Genomic DNA, 19,491 nt, shown 5'->3' on the forward strand with positions numbered 1-19,491 from the left:
TTACATTATCCATAGTCTGAAATAGGACGAGGCAGCTCCACAGGAGGAAACAAGCTCAACCAGCAGGAAGCAGCACAATCCCTCAGTGGTTACCATTCTAGAATGTACTGTGCACCAGGCATTGTGCCAGCATGTGCTGCTCTGGTGTCACCTCTCTGGAGGATGTCCACAGAGAAGCTACATACTGTCCCCTACAGCACTCAGCACTTCATTTTAGCTTTTCCACTGCGTAGTATAATATTATGAGTTCATTATCATCATGTATTATCTAATTTGATCTTTACATGAAATCACATATGCCAGGTATAGGAAGACATCTTTGTAAAGTTCCTCGAAACAAAATACTTTCTTGAAAGGATGTGACAATAGTGACTACGTTGCATCAAGTCTTGCACAGAATAGCAGCGATAGAAGATGATGGAAAGCTACTGGATATTGCTGCCTTCTTATTACTGGAGCCTGTGATGGTCCATGAAAGTTTTAGGCACAGTCACTTGTGACGTGGTAAAGGACAGTTTACCACCTCCAATGTGGGACATCCTGAATATTAATGATTGGGTATTTTGCCATCACCGTTACATTCTCCAAACCTGGACAAATCCTTTTTTCTTTTTTTTTGTTGGTATCCCCAAAAGTTCACAGTATTTCTCTTTTTGCTTCACTTTTACATGGAGCTTCTGCAATGACAGCGTCTGTAGTAAATAAATGAATAAGGATCTCTGTGTCAATCAATGAGACGTATAACTACAGTATATCGGAATGCACATTGGATATTTGTATATATTATAGTTTCACCTTCTAGGATAAGCACCTGGGTCTGTCAGGATCTGGGATGGGTCCAAAGTCAATGGCAGATTTTCTCAGTCATTTCTCTCTACAGAAAGAAATTTCCCAAAAAACATGTTTAATCCATGTAAAAGATGACAGAAGAGCACAATGCCAGGAACTCAGCAGCACAGGACCTGGGCTACAGAAGAGAGCACAATACCAGGAACAGCAGTGCAGGATGAGGACTACAGAAGAAGAGAGTGCAATACCAGGTACACAGCAGCACAGGACATTGACTACAGAAGATGAGGGCACAATACCAGGTACACAGCAGTTCAGGACCAGGACTACAGAAGAAAAGAGCACAATACCAGGTACATAGTGCAGGACCAGGACTACAGAAGAAAAGAGCACAATACCAGGTACAAAGCAGCACAAGACCTGGACTACTATAGAAGAGAGCACATTACCAGGTACATAGCAGTGCAGGACGAGGACTACAGAAGAAAAGAGAACAATACAAGGTACACAGCAGTGTAGGATGAGGACTACATAAGAAAAGAGCACAATACCAGGTACACAGCAATGCAGGACCAGGACTACAGAAATAAAACAGGATATTACCAGGTACACAGCAACACAGAACCTGGACTAGGGAATAAGAGAGCACAGTACGGGGTATACAGCAGTGCAGGAATAGGACTACAGAGGATGAGAGTGCAATACCAGGTACACAGCAGAGCAGGACCAGGACTACAGAGGAAGAGTGCAATTCCAGGCACACAGCAGCACAGGGCCTGGACTATAGAATAAAAAAGCACAGTACCAGGTACACAGAAGTGCGGGACAAGGACTACAGGAGAGCACAGTACCAGGTACACACAGGACTACAGAAAAAGAGTGCAATACTTGGTACGTAGAAAATACAGGATATGACTATAAAATAGGAGAGCACAATACCAGACACATGCTAATAAAGGATATGACTACAGAAGAAGTGCAATTCCAGGTACACAGAAGCACAGGATTAGGACTACAGAAGAAGAGAATACCCAGTTCACAGCAGCATAGGACCAGCGCTATACAAGCAATACTTGTTACGTAGTCAGTACAGGAGTAGACTACATAAGAATAGAGTAGAGCACAATAAGTACATACTAATACAGAATACCAGTACAGTACCAGATACATGGCAGCACAGGACCAGGACTACGAAAAAAAAGCACAATGCCTGCATATTGCACATAGATATAGCCTTGTTTAGATTTACATGTTGGGCCCAGAGACTACACAGAAGTAGTGAACAATAATTGTGCTGTGATAAAAGGTAAGCTGTAGAGGTGACCGTGATCGGGGAGCATGCTGTGTACTCAGTATACGGTACCTGCCATATGTCATATTACATCACATACTTCCCTATAGATGACTTGTGCTGATCATGTGATTTTATAAGTACTGACTCACTGTGCAGTCAGGGAAATGTCAATAATACAGATATGAGACGGCTGTAGGAAGGATTACATCAGTCCTGTGCATGTAAATGTACACACAGAAATGCAAGGACAAAGTATGTGAACCACATGTATATGGGGAACATCTTGTGTGGTGTGGTAGTTGACTCAGTGATTAGATTTCTATCTAGTGATGTGTGCTCTGTTTTATATAAATGTGGCTACTAAACCTCATTAGGGACAGCCATACTGGAGACACAAGCCTGCTGTATTGTCTGTACAGAGGAGGCCATACTAGACTAACAGCCTTTCTGTATTCTCTATAGTGGAGGCCATACTGGAAACAGTCTCCCTGTATAGGCTCTATAGAGGAGACCGTACTGGAGACACAGCTGTATTGCTGTATTGTCACCATAGAGGTGACAAAGCCTTATGTCTTCCTGTATTATATGTTAAAGGGGTTGTCCAGCAAAAATATTTTTCTTTCAAATCAACTGATATAAGAAAGTTATATAGATTTGTAATTTACTTCTATTAAAAAATCTTGTCTTCCCATACTTATCAGCTGCTGTATGCATGCAGGAAATGTTTTATTTTCAGTCTGACACAGTGCTCTCTGCTGACATCTCTGGCCGAGACAGGAACTCTGTTTTGGTTTTCTATAAATTCCTTTCCTGCTCTGGACAGTTCCTGTCTCGGCCAGAGATGTCAGCAGAGAGCACTGTGTCAGACCGAGAATGAACCAACATTTCCTGCATGACATACAGCAGTTAATAAGTATGGGAAGACTAGAGATTTTTTTAATAGAAGTAAATTACAAATCTATATAACTTTCTTATATCAGTTGATTTGAAAGAAAAAGATTTTTACTGGACAACCCCTTTAAGGGGCAGCCATGCTAAGTTGTGATATACTTCCCTTCTGCCTTACATGTCTGATTGTTACAGCACTGAGCATCGTACATCTATCACACATGGTCGAAAGGAGGCATGCATGCTGCTGCTCAGCATGGCCTATATGGGCACTTAAGCTTTGAAGAAAATATGATTTTTTAACTTTGCAAACAGCCATCAGATGAGGGACAGGTATTATTTGTTTCCCCTTATAAGCTATATGCCCATGTCTGCAGCTCTCAGCATGATATAGAGCTGACAGATTGCAACTAAATAATAGGACATATGGCTACAGTTCCTGAACAACTTGGAGTGTCCGACTAGATACAGGATGATTGGTAGATCTGTTTGAGGGGGTCTAAAGGCCTCTACAACTTAAGTAGACACCAGCATTATAAACGGCAATGGGGGATTTACATATAGAACCAGAAGCTTTAAAGTGACACTGTCACCCCCTTTTTGCATTCTGACTTCTCTATACAGGTGTAAAGGGTAAATTTACTAGTTTTCATACCTTATTTTATATCATACGTCATGGGCTTGTTCCAGTAAAAAGTGATCTTTTATCATCTGCAGATTGTGTTAAGTGGGCGGGGCTTCACAGCAACAGCGTCACTTAGCCCTGCCCACAGCCTCACCGTAGGCCCCCACCCCTCCATCACGTCAGTGCTGCATAGGCCCCCCCCCCAACACCCATTGGTATGGGCTGACCTAGAGGGGATGGGGCCTAAACCTTTAGGCCAGCCTGTTCCAATGGGCCACAAGGAGGCACAGAGGGGCGGGGCCTATGGTGGCGCTAAGCCCCGCCCACTTAACACAATCTGCAGATGATAAAAGATGACTTTTTACTTGAACAAGCATCATGGCGTATGATATAAAATGTATGAAAACTGCTAAATGTACCATTTACACCTGTGTAGAGAAGTCATTATGCAAAAGGAAGTGACAGTGTCACTTTAAGTAATTTCTATGTGGTAGGGCTTTAAAAGATCATTCCCAGTCATAGGCTAAGGGCCCTATTACACCAAACGATTATCGCCCGTACTTGGGCGATTACTGGCTGTCCCGGCCCATAACTGTTTGCTATAATAGGTCATGCACAATGTATGCTGATCGTTTTCTTAAAATATGGCCTTTCAAAACAACAACAATAGTGACGGTCTGCTGGCTGTCGCTCTGGGCAATTGGAACAATAGCAGCAGACCACCGCTATCTTTTATGTGCCACCTGGACAATGTAAGGATCATCCGGGCAGCCCCTTTCTCTGCTTCCTGCGGCACTTCCCTGCTCCTTGTCAGTGCGTGTAATAACACAGACGGCAAGTGGGGAATGAGGAACAATATCGTTTGCTCCTTAATAATGGGACGTGTAATATGGCCCTTAGACATGCACTTTAAGTGTACCTGTTATTAGGTTTACTCACCCGATTGGCGTACAGCCGCTCTTGATGCCAAAAGTTTGTATACCTGAACTTCCGGCAGCAGATGTGACTGCGCACCAATCGGGTGAGTGAGACTAATGAAAAGTACTCTTTAAGCTGAGGGATGAAGACTTAAGGAAAACTAGAAAGTCCCAAGGCAGGTCTGGTTGGACCGATACAGGGGACATTTGTAGGAAACAAGCAAATCCGGATAGAGAAGGATGTAGGTAAGGTCACTGGTATTGACCTTCCTCTGCAGCTGTTCTGCCTCCCAGATGTCTTATCCGGTCTTGGCGTTATTTCTGGAGCCGGGGACTGGTCACGCATGTGATGTATGCAGCTGTACACATTGGCCAATGCTTCCATGTTTATCTTCTACTCAATTATTAATCTTGTGTCTCCACACCTCTGTGAGTGACCTAAATAGGTGAAGAGTTTAGAATGGATGTAAAGAATTCCTCTATAACTATGGTGTGGCATCCCTGCGCTATAGTGACAGGATTTACACACAGGCACGCTACAGTCAGAGACAAACCGTCCACATCCTGCCACTTTACCACCACCCTCTATAGACTATTACAAACATGGGGGGGGGAGGGATTTATTAATTGTCCTAAGATTTGTTACATGCATGTTCAAGGGGTTATCCAGCGCTACAAAAACATGGCCACTTTTCCCCCTACTGTTGTCTCCAGTTCAGGGGCGGTTTGCAATTAAGCTCCATTTACTTCAATGGAACGGAGTTTCAAAACCCCACCCAAACTGGAGACAACAGTAGGGGGAAAGTGGCCATGTTTTTGTAGTGCTGGATAACCCCTTTCAGGTTATAATTGGAAGGGCCCTATGAGTGAGCATATAATGACCTCTACTCTATAGTGTACACCCCAGTATTCAGTCGCTATTGTTACATGACTATGTAAGTCCAGTGTATGCGCCTACTACCATTACATGGGTGGTAATTAGAAATGAGCGAACCGGGTTCGGGTTCGAGTCCATCCGAACCAGAGCGTTCGGCATTTGATTAGCGGGGGCTGCTGAAATTGAATAAAGCTCTTAGGTTGTCTGGAAAACATGGATACAGCCAAAGACTATATCCATGTTTTCCACATAGCCTTAGGGCTTTATGCAACTTCAGCAGCCACCGCTAATCAAATGCCGAAAGTTCGGGTTCGCTCATCTCTACTGGTAATGTACTACAAATATCTTTGCCGTAATACAGCTATATAGCCATGTTACCCCAGTGTATGGACCACACTTAGTATCTCAGCCTTTGTTACAATAAAACCGGACAGGTTGGCTCCATGCATTGGATGTATCCCAGTATTTCATACTCCCCAGTGAACAGTACACACCAGTATGTTAGCCACTCTCTCTTACCAATGGTTCTAGCTCTCGATGATCCACAAGGCTGAACTCTGTGATGAAGTAGTAGAAGTGCTTGTAGCAGGTGTTGACATGGGCCTCGGCTCCCACACTGATGATCCCATCAAAATGATGGATGTACACGTGGACAAAGACTCGAAATAACCGTGTCAGGATCTTGGTGCAAACTTGCTGGAAGTTCTTTGGGAAAGGTATTCCTGAATTAAGAACACAGAGCGGTGAGAAGAACCTGAACAGTACAAGGCTCAAAGACAGCCTTTAGCCACCCCCCATTATGTGTTAGTCTTACACGGCCCGAGCTGCGGTGTAAATGAGCTCCATGGGTGCTTACAATGCTTGATGATCATGCACCCCTTTCCTTAAATCATCCATCATCTCTACTCTCTCTGGTAGATGAGTACTATGTATGTTACCATTGTTTTGCCTTTGCTGTTAAAGGAAACCTGCTATCTATTCGTTGGTACAGAGAGTAACAATGGGCACTGCTGTGCTACTGCTGTGACGGGCACCTTGTGAAGCCTGTGTCAGTACTGGGGGGCACATCGACACCCAGAGACTGTAGGGTTGTGCTGCCCTCTTCTTCATGAGACCTGTGATGGGACTAACTGCAGAGGCCATGTCAGCCAGATCCTGCAGGGAATGAGAGATTCTGCAAGAGAAGAGGAAGCAATGGTAGCTGCAGCTTCAGGACACTATGGGGGAGATTTATCAAACATGGTGTAAAGTGAAACTGGCTCAGTTGCCCCTAGCAACCAATCAGATTCCACTTTTTAATTTCTCACAGACACTTTGGAAAATGAAAGGTGGAATCTGATTGGTTGCTAGGGGCACCTGAGCCAGTTTCACTTTACACCATGTTTGATAAATCTCCCTCTATGCGATTAGAAGCCCCTGAAGGAAAGGAGAATGGAGTAGATTTATCTATGTGCCGTATCCTGCTACAGATCTTGCTTCCAGTAAAACGTTTAGCTGTCATATAGTTTGCAGTGTTTTTGCAATGTGTCCTAATCTCTATACGTAATGCATTTAGTACATGTAAATACACTGTGCAACATGCTTTGCTACTCTGCTGCCTACTACTGGTAGAATCTGTGAAGTGCTTGTGAGGATCCCATAGTCTTTAATTTGCTAGTTCACTTTGATGCAGAAAGTAACATTAAACTTTTGGCTTCATCTCGCGAGTCCAGACTCCCTGTCTGATCAGCCAGAGAATAGTCCAGAGCTAGCCACAGGCTGTGCACATGAGATGGAGAAATCTACGTTCTATACCTCAAGGAAAGATTGAATCTAGTCAGAAAGGAGACACTTCACTGAAGCCCTTCTGCCCTTCTGGTTCCCTATATAATCCTCTGGTCAGGACCAGAGTTTTATAGTCAACACTACATGAAACTTACAATTTATGAAACGTCCACCCAAGGCTTACGCCAGGGAGAAGGTGCAGATTCACCCCTTCTCCCTGGCATACACCTGCTGTATGCCCCGCTCGCCCGATGGGCAGGCTGGGGGAGCTTGGGGGGGGCATGACAAGTCAGAAGGAGGCGCGGCCTCCTCCCACACCTCATTTATTAGGATTTACGCCTACTCGCAGGCGTAAATCATGATCTAAATCTAGATTTAGTACGCATGCCGCAGGTTCGGGCGCCTGCAGCCTTTTACTGCAATTCGCAATTCGTGAGTATGTTATTCTTCCTAAAGTCACTCACGATGAGCGAATATTCCCTTAGCAAAGTGTGTAAGGGCCGTATTAGACGGCCCAACCCAACGCCGTAAGCAAGCACCAATCTGCTAGATCAGCACTTGCTTACTAAGCCCATATGCGGCTCAATTATCATGCAGCAAAGGCTGGCTGTATATATATATATATATATATATATATATATATATGCAGGGGCGGAACTACCGCCGTAGCAGCCGTAGCGGTTGCTACGGGGCCCCTAGCATCGGGGGGCCCGTGGGCTGGGCCCCCAGGGCTTACTGCCTACAACACCCGGAGGCCGAGCGGGCCTCCCGGGTGTTCAGTGTTCTGATTGACATCGTGAGAAGCCATAGGCTTCCCGCCCTGTCAATCACTCTTGTGACCGCAAGCAGCATTTGCTTGCGATCACAAGAGTGTTGCCCCCGCCCCCGACAGATCAGCAGCTTCCAGGCGAAGTCCCGGGCAGCGACATCACTGAGGTCAGTGTGCGTCGCGGCGGCAGGGACTTCCGGTACAGGAAGTGACGCGCACCCTGTACCGGAAGTCCCAGCCGCCGCGGCGCACACTGAGCTCAGTGGTGGCGCTGCCCGGGACTTCATCTGGAAGCTGCTGATCTGTCGGGTGCAGATGAAGAGAGAAGAAGAGGCCTGCGACCGACGGGGGATCGTGTGGTTAGGTGAGTTGTGTTTTTTTTTATTTTTTATCAGAGGGGAACACTGGGGGCTGTATATATATGGGGGATGCACAGCACTAGGGGCTGTATATATATATATATATATATATATATATAGATATATATATACAGCCCCTAGTGCTGTGCATCCCCCATATATATATATATATATATATATATATATATATATATATACATATACAGCCCCTAGTGCTGTGCATCCCCTATATATATATATATATATATATATACTGTATATATATATATATATGTACAGCCCCTAGTGCTGTGCATCCCCTATATATATATATATATATATATATACACAGCCCCTAGTGCTGTGCATCCCCCATATTAGTGCTGTGCATCCCCCATATATATTATATATATACACTCACCGGCCACTTTATTAGGTACACCTGTCCAACTGCAAGTTACCACTTAATTTCTAATCAGCCAATCACATGGCGGCAACTCAGTGCATTTAGGCATGTAGACATGGTCAAGACAATCTCCTGTAGTTCAAACCGAGCATCAGTATGGGGAAGAATGGTGATTTGAGTGCCTTTGAACGTGGCATGGTTGTTGGTGCCAGAAGGGCTGGTCTGAGTATTTCAGAAACTGCTGATCTACTGGGATTTTCACGCACAACCATCTCTAGGGTTTACAGAGAATGGTCCGAAAAAGAAAAAACATCCAGTGATCGGCAGTTCTGTGGGCGGAAATGCCTTGTTGATGCCAGAGGTCAGAGGAGAATGGGCAGACTGGTTCGAGCTGATAGAAAGGCAACAGTGACTCAAATAGCCAACCGTTACAACCAAGGTAGGCAGAAGAGCATCTCTGAACACACAGTACGTCGAACTTTGAGGCAGATGGGCTACAGCAGCAGAAGACCACACCGGGTGCCACTCCTTTCAGCTAAGAACAGGAAACTGAGGCTACAATTTGCACAAGCTCATCGAAATTGGACAGTAGAAGATTGGAAAAACGTTGCCTGGTCTAAATAGTCTCGATTTCTGCTGCGACATTCGGATGGTAGGGTCAGAATTTGGCGTCAACAACATGAAAGCATGGATCCATCCTGCCTTGTATCAACGGTTCAGGCTGGTGGTGGTGGTGTCATGGTGTGGGGAATATTTTCTTGGCACTCTTTGGGCCCCTTGGCACCAATTGAGCATCGTTGCAACGCCACAGCCTACCTGAGTATTGTTGCTGACCATGTCCATCCCTTTATGACCACAATGTACCCAACATCTGATGGCTGCTTTCAGCAGGATAATGCGCGATGTCATAAAGCTAGAATCATCTCAGACTGGTTTCTTGAACATGACAATGAGTTCACTGTACTCCAATGGCCTCCACAGTCACCAGATCTCAATCCAATAGAGCATCTTTGGGATGTGGTGGAACGGGAGATTCGCATCATGGATGTGCAGCCGACAAATCTGCGGCAACTGTGTGATGCCATCATGTCAAAATGGACCAAAATCTCTGAGGAATGCTTCCAGCACCTTGTTGTATCTATGCCACCAATAATTGAGGCAGTTCTGAAGGCAAAAGGGGGTCCAACCCGTTACTAGCATGGTGTACCTAATAAAGTGGCCGGTGAGTGTATATATATATATATATATATATATATATATATATATATATATATATATATATATATATATATACAGCCCCTAGTGCTGTGCATATATATATATATATATATATATATATATATATATATATATATATATATATATATATATAGGGGATGCACAGCACTAGGGGCTGTACATATATATATATATATATATATATATATATATATGGGGGATGCACAGCACTAGGGGCTGTATATATGTGGGGGATGCACAGCACTAGGGGCTGTATATATATATATATATATATATATGGGGATGCACAGCATTAGGGGCTATATATATATATGTATATGGGGGATGCACAGCACTAGGGGCTGTATGTGTGTATATATATATATATATATATATATATATATAGGGGATGCACAGCACTAGGGGCTGTATATACATATATGGGGGATGCACAATACTGGGGGCTGTATATATATATGGGAGAGGCACAGCACTGGGGGCTGTATATATGGGGGAGGGACAGCACTGGGGGCTATATATATGGGGGAGGCACAGCACTGGGGGCTGTATATATGGGGGAGGGACAGCACTGGGGGCTGTATATATATATGGGGGAGGGAAAACACTGGGGGCTATATATATGGGGAGGGACAACACTGGGGGCCATTTGTAAGGGGAACAACACAGCGGGCAATCTATAAGGAGGACGTCACAGAGGAGGCATCTATAAGGGTAACTACACTGCGGGATGTATATAATAGGGCATGCACAGAGGGGGGGGGTATCTATTTTAGTGGACTAAACAGAGGGGTCATCTATAAGGGGACTACACAGAGGGGGCCATATACTACAGGGCAGGGATATGGAACCTTGGCTCTCCAGCTGTTTAAAAACTACAGCTTTAGCTTTGACTGTCTACACATGATGGGAGTTGTAGTTTTGCAACAGCTGGAGAGCCGAGGTTCCCTACCCCTGGTATAGGGGATGCACAGAGGTTGTCATCTACTATAAACACAGAGGGGCTCTCTACTATAGTAGATGCACACAGGGCCATCTATGTGGAAGACTGAACAAGGGACCATCTATAAGGAGCCAGGGGTACCCACTGAAAGAGGGCTTAAAGGGGCCAAAACAGATGTGCAGTGTGTATAGAGATGAGGATGGTGCCAGAGTAAGGAGCCTAATATGTCTGTCTGGCAGATTCTGTGGATTCGTGAGAACTCGGAGAAGTTCTCATAATGGCCCAGGACAGATGGAGAAGAAGATGAAAAGGGAAGAACTCCGATCAGAGGAGAAGTCCCCTGTGAGTCACTAAATATATTTGCACTGTAATTTATATGTAGTACAGACCCTGAGTAGAGCTGGGTGTGTTGACGGTGTAGTGGTCGGTTGAGGGGGGGGGCCCCAATTAAAAGTTTGCTATGGGGCCCAGCCATTTCTAGTTACGCCCCTGTACATATATATAGTTAGCGATGACCGTACAGCTTCAATAATAAAGTGTATACTTACCTACTCTCCTTTGTTGTCCTACAGCCTTTTGCTTGTGTTCCCTGGTCACCCTTGACACTTCTGGCCCCGTCTCTTTAGTGACTGTGCACTCAGCAAATCACTGGCTGAGATGAGACACCACCGCAGCCAGTGATTGGCTGAGTGACCTCTCACTGAAGAGACGGGGCCAGAGGCATCAGCAGTGAGCAAGGAACAGAGGCACAAGGCTGTAGGACAACAGAATAGGTAAGTATACACTATTATTAACTATTATTTTTACATTGTCATCAACCATAGGCCACGCACAACTACACCCAGCGATGCGCCTCTGGCATCTGATGATTTTTAAGGCAGTTTAAACAGTGATCAGCCTATTATCGTTTCTTTATTACTCAGAGTGATAATCCGTGTAATAAGGCCCTTACGCTTGTGCCATCCTGCAATGAGCTAGAGGAGTGAGCTTTATTGATTGCATTCTCCTACTGTGAAGTAATTATCTGTTAGATATCTGTTCCTTTGATATGTTACAACTGTTGTCTGACTACTTTATTACGCACCCCACTGCCATCAGACACTCTACACCAGGTGTGCCCTAGGGGTCAAGGACTCCTCTCGTTTCCACTACTGTGTGTATTAGGAAGGTGACAAAGGTCACTGACAGCACAAAGCTACCTAATGGTGCGTTTACACAGACAGATTTATCTGACAGATCTTTGAAGCCAAAACCAGGAGCAGACTATAAACAGGGATCAGGTCACAAAGGAAAGACTGGGATCTATCCTCTTTTCAAATCCATTCCTGGCTTTGGCTTCCAAAATCTGTCAGATAAATCTTTCTGTGTAAACGCACCCTTACATACAATACACTTAAGAGTACTATTAGACTAATGCTAAGTTTACACAAGGCGATTATTGGCCCGATCGTACGATTAACGATTTCGAAGTAACAATTTTTTTTTATAACGATCAGCGTTTAGATGGAACGATATATCGTACGGAAAATTCGTTTTGCGATCGTTTTGCGATCGCTTAAGCCTATCTCACACATAGGTAAAATCAGTGAACGACTGTTTACACGGAACGATCGGCGAATTTTTTACGAACGACGATTTAAGAACATGTTAAAAGATCAAAATGAACGATTTATCGATCGTTCGCTGCGTTTACACGTACGATTATCGTTCGCATTTGATAGTTATCCCGAAAATTCGCCCGATAATCGTTCCGTGTAAACGTAGCATAATGGTGCGTTTACACAGACAGATTTATCTGACAGATTTTGGAAGCCAAAGCCAGAAATAGATTTGAGAAGAGAAGAAATCTGTCTTTCCTTTATGACCTGTTTCCTGTGTATAGTCTGGTCCTGGTTTTGTCTTTAAAAATCTTTCAGATAAATCTCTCTGTGTAAACGCACCATTAGCGATTTGTAACGATAAATGATTGCAAACAAGATTGTTTATCGTTAACCTGAAATCATTCACCATATTACACAGAATGATAGTTGTTCATTACGATTGTTACTACGATCGTTTACTCCATCTGATCCCATATTACACTAAACAATTATTGAATGATTGCGAACTATAGCGAAAAAAATGTGGAATTAGAGCAAACAATTAGCAAACGATTAAGGACGATTTTAGGGTCAGATCTAAATCAACAACATACGAACGACTTTTTGATTGTTGCCTGCAATTACACAGGATGATTTTCGTTTAAATTCAAAAGATATAACAATTTTCTGCACTAATCATCCCGTGCAATAGAGCCCTTAGACTCTATAGTGTGAGTTATGGGACAAAAGTTATATGTCAATGATCTGTCACAAGGGGACAGGATGAAGCTACATCACATAGGATACACTGAGACTCTACAGTGTGAGTTATGAGACAAAAGTTCTATGTTACTGATCTATCACAAAAAACTGGATGAACTCTGCATCACATAGGGTACATCAAGACTCTATAGTGTGAGTTACAGGACAGAAGTTCCGTGTCACTGATCTGTCACAAAGAGACAAGATGAAGCTGCACCACATAGGGTACACTGAGACACTATAATGAAAGTTATGAGACAGAAGTCCGGGTCACTGATCTATTAGTTGACTGCAGCATAACATAGTACAATGTAATGAGAATCAGCCTGTCTGTCTCTCCACTGTCAAAGGCATCATGAGATAAGTAGGCTGTCATAGGAGAAGAGCTTTGCAACACATTAGAGACACATCAGTTACAATAGGGATACACAAGAGCCTCTATGTTATTCTTTAATGGCCTATGCATTACTGTATAGAAAAAAAAATAAACATCGAAACTTGTTCCTTCAGTCATAACTGCTCCACTGCACACCACAATGTACAGAAAGAATATGAGATTGTATTGTATTAATATCTATATGGCGACCCTGACCCTGAGGACAGTGATCTGCTATTCCTGCCCTGTAACCTGGGGTAGAACAGTCTCCTCCGAGCTGTAGGTCTCCCAATTTACATAGGAAATTACCAGGAACATACAGTATAGATACAACTGACAGCAATGGGACGCTGCTGACGGTTTTCTTCATACAGAAATGGAGGAAGCTTATGCCTGGCAGGATTTCCTGCCCAGCACCCAACAGCTCAGTGACCTCCCATCACACTGATATTCTACTCACTGACAAACATATTAGTGCACCAGTTGTTGGAATGAAATGACACTTTCTATGTGTGTGATGTAATGGTGATCTATGTGTGATGTAGTGGTGATCTATGTGTGATGTAATGATGATCGATGTATATTAGAGGAAAGGAGAAGTTTTTAGGAGATAATTATACAATGACCAAAGCTGTAGGACCTTGTTGGTGCCACAAGCCTGGAGACAAGATAAGATACGAGTGAGCAGCTCTAGCCTGGATAAAAGAAGAGATACAGTTGGGTACCTCTTGCCTGGATTCAATATAAAATATGATTGGGCACCTCTAGCCTGGATACAAGATGAGATACAGTAGGACATAGAGGATACAAGATGGCATACAGTTGGACATGGAGGATACAGGATGAGATACAATTGGACATGGAAGATTCAGGATGAGATACAGTTGGACATGGAAGATTCAGGATGAGATACAGTTGGACATGGAGGATACAGGATGAGATACAGTTGGACATGGAAGATACAGGATGAGATACATATGGACATGGAGGATACAGGATGAGATACAGTTGGACATGGAAGATACAGGATGAGATACAGTTGGACATGGAGGATACAGGATGAGATACAGTTGGGCGTGGAAGATACAGGATGAGATACATATGGACATGGAGGATACAGGATGAGATACAGTTGGACATGGAAGATACAGGATGAGATACAGTTGGACATGGAGGATACAGGATGAGATACAGTTGGACATAGAGGATACAGGATGAGATACAGTTGGACATGGAAGATACAGGATGAGATACATATGGACATGGAGGATACAGGATGAGATACAGTTGGACATGGAAGATACATGATAAGATACAGTTGGACATGGAGGATACATCATAAGATACAGTTGGACATGGAGGATACAAGATGAGATACAATTGGACATGGAGGATACAAGATGAGATACAGTTGGACATGGAGGATACAAGATGAGATACAATTGGACATGGAGGATACAAGATGAGATACAATTGGACATGGAGGATACAGGATAAGATACAATTGGACATGGAGGATACAGGATGAGATACAATTGGACATGGAGGATACAGGATGAGATACAATTGGACATGGAGGATACAGGATGAGATACAGTTGGACATGGAGGATACAGGATGAGATACATATGGACATGGAGGATACAGGATGAGATACAGTTGGACATGGAAGATACAGGATAAGATACAGTTGGACATGGAGGATACAAGATGAGATACAATTGGACATGGAGGATACAAGATGAGATACAATTGGACATGGAGGATACAGGATAAGATACAATTGGACATGGAGGATACAGGATGAGATACAGTTGGACATGGAGGATACAGGATGAGATACAATTGGACATGGAGGATACAGGATGAGATACAATTGGACATGGAGGATACAGGATGAGATACAGTTGGACATGGAGGATACAGGATGAGATACAATTGGACATGGAGGATACAGGATGAGATACAGTTGGACATGGAGGCTACAGGTCTCGTACGGCATTTGTCACCCACAGATGTTACAGCTGGACCTGTAGATCCTGCACACTCATAGGTTGTGACACTTGAGTCCCACACCAGACTGACACGCTTTCTCATGTTACTCTACATAGAGGGACTAGCACAGACACGTTTAAGTGGGGATGTTTAATTTTTACCATTCCTATGTTTTTATCTGATTGAATTTCCAACAAGAAAGAATGGAAGATAACACATCTGCTCTTTCCACACTATCTATGCGGCAGGTACAGTCACCTATGTGTGGGTAGGGACCCTGCGTTGACCAGACTCACCTGTTCTGGTTGGAAATATGTCCTCATTGTTTATCAGTGTTTCTATCCAGTCCATTAGCAGGTTCATGTAGAGCGGAGCAGACACCTTTGTGGGCTTCTTGTACTTGAGCTCATCTTGCCACCTGTACTCATATCTGAGACCACCAGACATGATAGGACAACCTCTCTCTGTGCAGAACTCAGACATTGTCCCGTAAATCAGATTGATCCGGTTAAAGAAGTCGACGACATGCATGGCTATCCAGTCATTGATGTTCTCCCCCGGGGGAAGCTGCACCACAGTTCTCAGATCCAGACCTGATTTCAGGGAGGCTTGAGCCTTTTTGTACAGCTCAAAGCGTTGGGTTCCAGGCTCGAACCTCTTCCTTGGACGGAATGTTCTGTCTTTATTGAAGACTTGGGTGAGGCACAACGCCATGGCATCCAGTCCACACTACCATGTAAGGCTGACGGACAGCAGATGCTCTACGAGACAAGGACAGAGTTATATTGTGGAAAAGACTGTAAGTCACCATCATAACAGTAATATTAAGTGATCGCAGGGATCAGGAATCAGTAACACCTTGACACCCATTACTAGTATTAACCCCTTGTACCCTGTCAGAGGAAGCTACCTGACAACACTGCCTCCATTTATCCGTCTGCTTGTATTGCTAACGCACGGCATCTAAAGTGGGTCTCTAGTGTTACATCTTGGGGGTCCTACAGATGCAAGAGCAGCTAAGGAGTGGGACTTGTAGGGTAGTTTGGGCCACACAGATCTCATGGCTGCTTCTACTATATTGGTACAAGAAACCGAGTGGAGCAACCCCCATTATTTGTTATCAGAAGGCCAGGAAAGTACTGTACACCACTCTCCTTAGTACCCCATATAATATAAACGCTATACTGACTGCAAAGTGGGGGTGGTAGCCCAGGAGCGATGCCTGGAGTGTCACTGCGCTCCTGTCTGGATGTCACCAGGTGGTGGTCATTGGCCAGTACTTGGCCGAGCAGAGACATCACACACATACTGTCACCATGTGCAACCAGACTTCTGCTTTCTATTTATCGTCATGGGAAAAACCTGACATTTTGTTCCTGACAACAGAGACAGAACAACATATGATGGGCTGTGAATGCAGGAACTGTATACAGGGGCAGGAGACATTACAGGGGGTTTCCTCTTTTGTGACTTATACCCCCAGATATTACACAGGAGTCGGGGTAGATGGGGGAAGAATGGTTCTCTTCAGCAATTGTTACCCTCTTATATCACTAATACCCTCAGATAGTACACAGAAGTCGCTGTAGACAGGGCGGGAGCGTCACAGGGGCCACTGCAGTCGGTCTTACCCTCTTGTGTCTCCATCATCCCCAGGAGTCTCTTGTGATCCCTGCCACCCCCTTCCTCTGTACCTGGTAAGTAGAAGCAGCTCTTCCCTGTGGATGATGTGATGGCTTCTGGGGTCCCACAACCCTTCCAGCTCCGGTCACTGAGCAGCTTTGAGAAGTATGTACACAGGGAGCACACACGCACACACACTCGGCTCCTCCAGTGATGTCACATCCTGACTCAGTGTCCAAGTGCACAATTCTTCTTGTACTAACTTGCGTGCATGAGCCTGATGCATCCTGCTCTACTCAAACAAACGTCACCTACAGAGTTCACAGGGAAGACACTACATACCCTGTACCAACTGCACAAACTGCACTCACAGCACACTACATACCCTGTACCAACTGCACAAACTACACTCACTGCACACTACATACACTGTACAAACTACACTCACTGCACACTACATACACTGTACAAACTACACTCACTGCACACTACATACACTGTACAAACTACACTCACTGCACACTACATACACTGTACAAACTACACTCACTGCACACTACATACCCTGTACCAACTGCACAAACTACACTCACTGCACACTACATACCCTGTACAAACTACACTCACTGCACACTACATACCCTGTACCAACTGCACAAACTACACTCACTGCACACTACATACCCTGTACCAACTGCACAAACTACACTCACTGCACACTACATACCCTGTACCAACTGCACAAACTACACTCACTGCACACTACATACCCTGTACCAACTGCACAAACTACACTCACTGCACACTACATACCCTGTACCAACTGCACAAACTACACTCACTGCACACTACATACCCTGTACCAACTGCACAAACTACACTCACTGCACACTACATACCCTGTACAAACTACACTCGACCCCCTGATGAAGGAGACGAAACGTACGTCGGGGTTTGGCGGCATCCAGGACGGGCAGTGAACTGTGGATGGGTATGTTCTGCACCTTGCTCCATGCACCTTAGCACTTAGTCACTTTGCCATGGATGGTCCAGTTAGGTCATTATTTGGGCTTTAGAGCCATTTATCTCGGTTACATATAGTATCAGTGTATGGTTGTTTGACTATCCCCCAGTATCTTACAGCGTGTTGCAGCCTGCATTATTAGGTTACCCGGACCTGCCCACACCTGTGGTGCTGTTTTCCATGTGTGGTTTCTGAACTTTTTACTGCTATTGTTGTTACTTTTTAACCAATAAAACTTTGAACTCTAATATTTTTGTATTGATTTCAGTTTTTTATTACACGTAAGGTCTTTTTTCCCTTTATAGGATTATTATTGATTTGAGACTGTGTTTGTGACGTACATTACAATAGCTCAACATTGAGTATTTATACATATGTGCATGTGTGTATCCATTTTGGATGTATACACTGTACAAACTACACTCACTGCACACTACATACCCTGTACCAACTGCACACACTACACTCACTGCATACAACATACACTGTACAAACTACACTCACTGCACACTACATACCCTGTACCAACTGCACACACTACACTCACTGCATACAACATACACTGTACAAACTACACTCACAGCACACTACATACCCTGTACCAACTGCACAAACTACACTCACTGCACACTACATACAATGTACAAACTACACTCACTGCACACTACATACCCTGTACCAACTGCACAAACTACACTCACTGCACACTACATACACTGTACAAACTACACTCACTGCACACTACATACACTGTACAAACTACACTCACTGCACACTACATACACTGTACAAACTACACTCACTGCACACTACATACCCTGTACAAACTACACTCACTGCACACTACATACCCTGTACAAACTACACTCACTGCACACTACATACACTGTACAAACTACACTCACTGCACACTACATACACTGTACAAACCACACTCACTGCACACTACATACACTGTACAAACTACACTCACTGCACACTACATACCCTGTACAAACTACACTCACTGCACACTACATACCCTGTACAAACTACACTCACTGCACACTACATACCCTGTACAAACTACACTCACTGCATACTACATACACTGTACAAACTACACTCACTGCACACTACATACACTGTACAAACTACACTCACTGCACACTACATACCCTGTACCAACTGCACAACTACACTCACTGCATACAACATACACTGTACAAACTACACTCACTGCACACTACATACCCTGTACCAACTGCACAACTACACTCACTGCATACAACATACACTGTACAAA

General features: G+C 44.1%; 1 protein-coding gene across 2 annotated transcripts; it reads right to left on the reverse strand.

Annotated features, from left to right (window-relative positions):
* Window positions 1-207: 207 nt before the first annotated feature.
* Window positions 208-17,408, reverse strand: MOB3C (MOB kinase activator 3C). 2 transcript variants are annotated; one of them, XM_069981194.1, is made up of 5 exons: window positions 17,254-17,408; window positions 15,856-16,320; window positions 5,910-6,112; window positions 812-874; window positions 208-692 (listed from the first exon to the last, which is right to left on the reverse strand). In XM_069981194.1, exons 2-4 carry the CDS (start codon window positions 16,271-16,273, stop codon window positions 845-847), a joined length of 651 nt encoding a protein of 216 aa, XP_069837295.1. In that variant the 5' UTR covers window positions 16,274-16,320; window positions 17,254-17,408; the 3' UTR covers window positions 208-692; window positions 812-844. The 2 variants fall into 2 exon arrangements, with proteins under 2 accessions (XP_069837295.1, XP_069837294.1); XM_069981193.1 differs by having other exon boundaries at window positions 796-874.
* Between the last annotated feature and the right edge of the window lie 2,083 nt (window positions 17,409-19,491).

The sequence above is a fragment of the Dendropsophus ebraccatus genome, chromosome 8, assembly GCF_027789765.1.
Source record: "Dendropsophus ebraccatus isolate aDenEbr1 chromosome 8, aDenEbr1.pat, whole genome shotgun sequence".
NCBI lineage: Eukaryota > Metazoa > Chordata > Amphibia > Anura > Hylidae > Dendropsophus > Dendropsophus ebraccatus.

Excerpts from the sequence above, each read along its gene's own strand:
- MOB3C (XM_069981194.1), bottom strand. The coding sequence starts at position 16,273 with ATGGCGTTGTGCCTCACCCAAGTCTTCAATAAAGACAGAACATTCCGT. Across the intron at positions 6,113-15,855 it reads CATATTTCCAACCAGAACAG|GAATACCTTTCCCAAAGAAC; the intron begins GTGAGTCTGGTC and ends TTCTTAATTCAG. Across the intron at positions 875-5,909 it reads ATCGAGAGCTAGAACCATTG|AGAGAAATGACTGAGAAAAT; the intron begins GTAAGAGAGAGT and ends TTCTTTCTGTAG.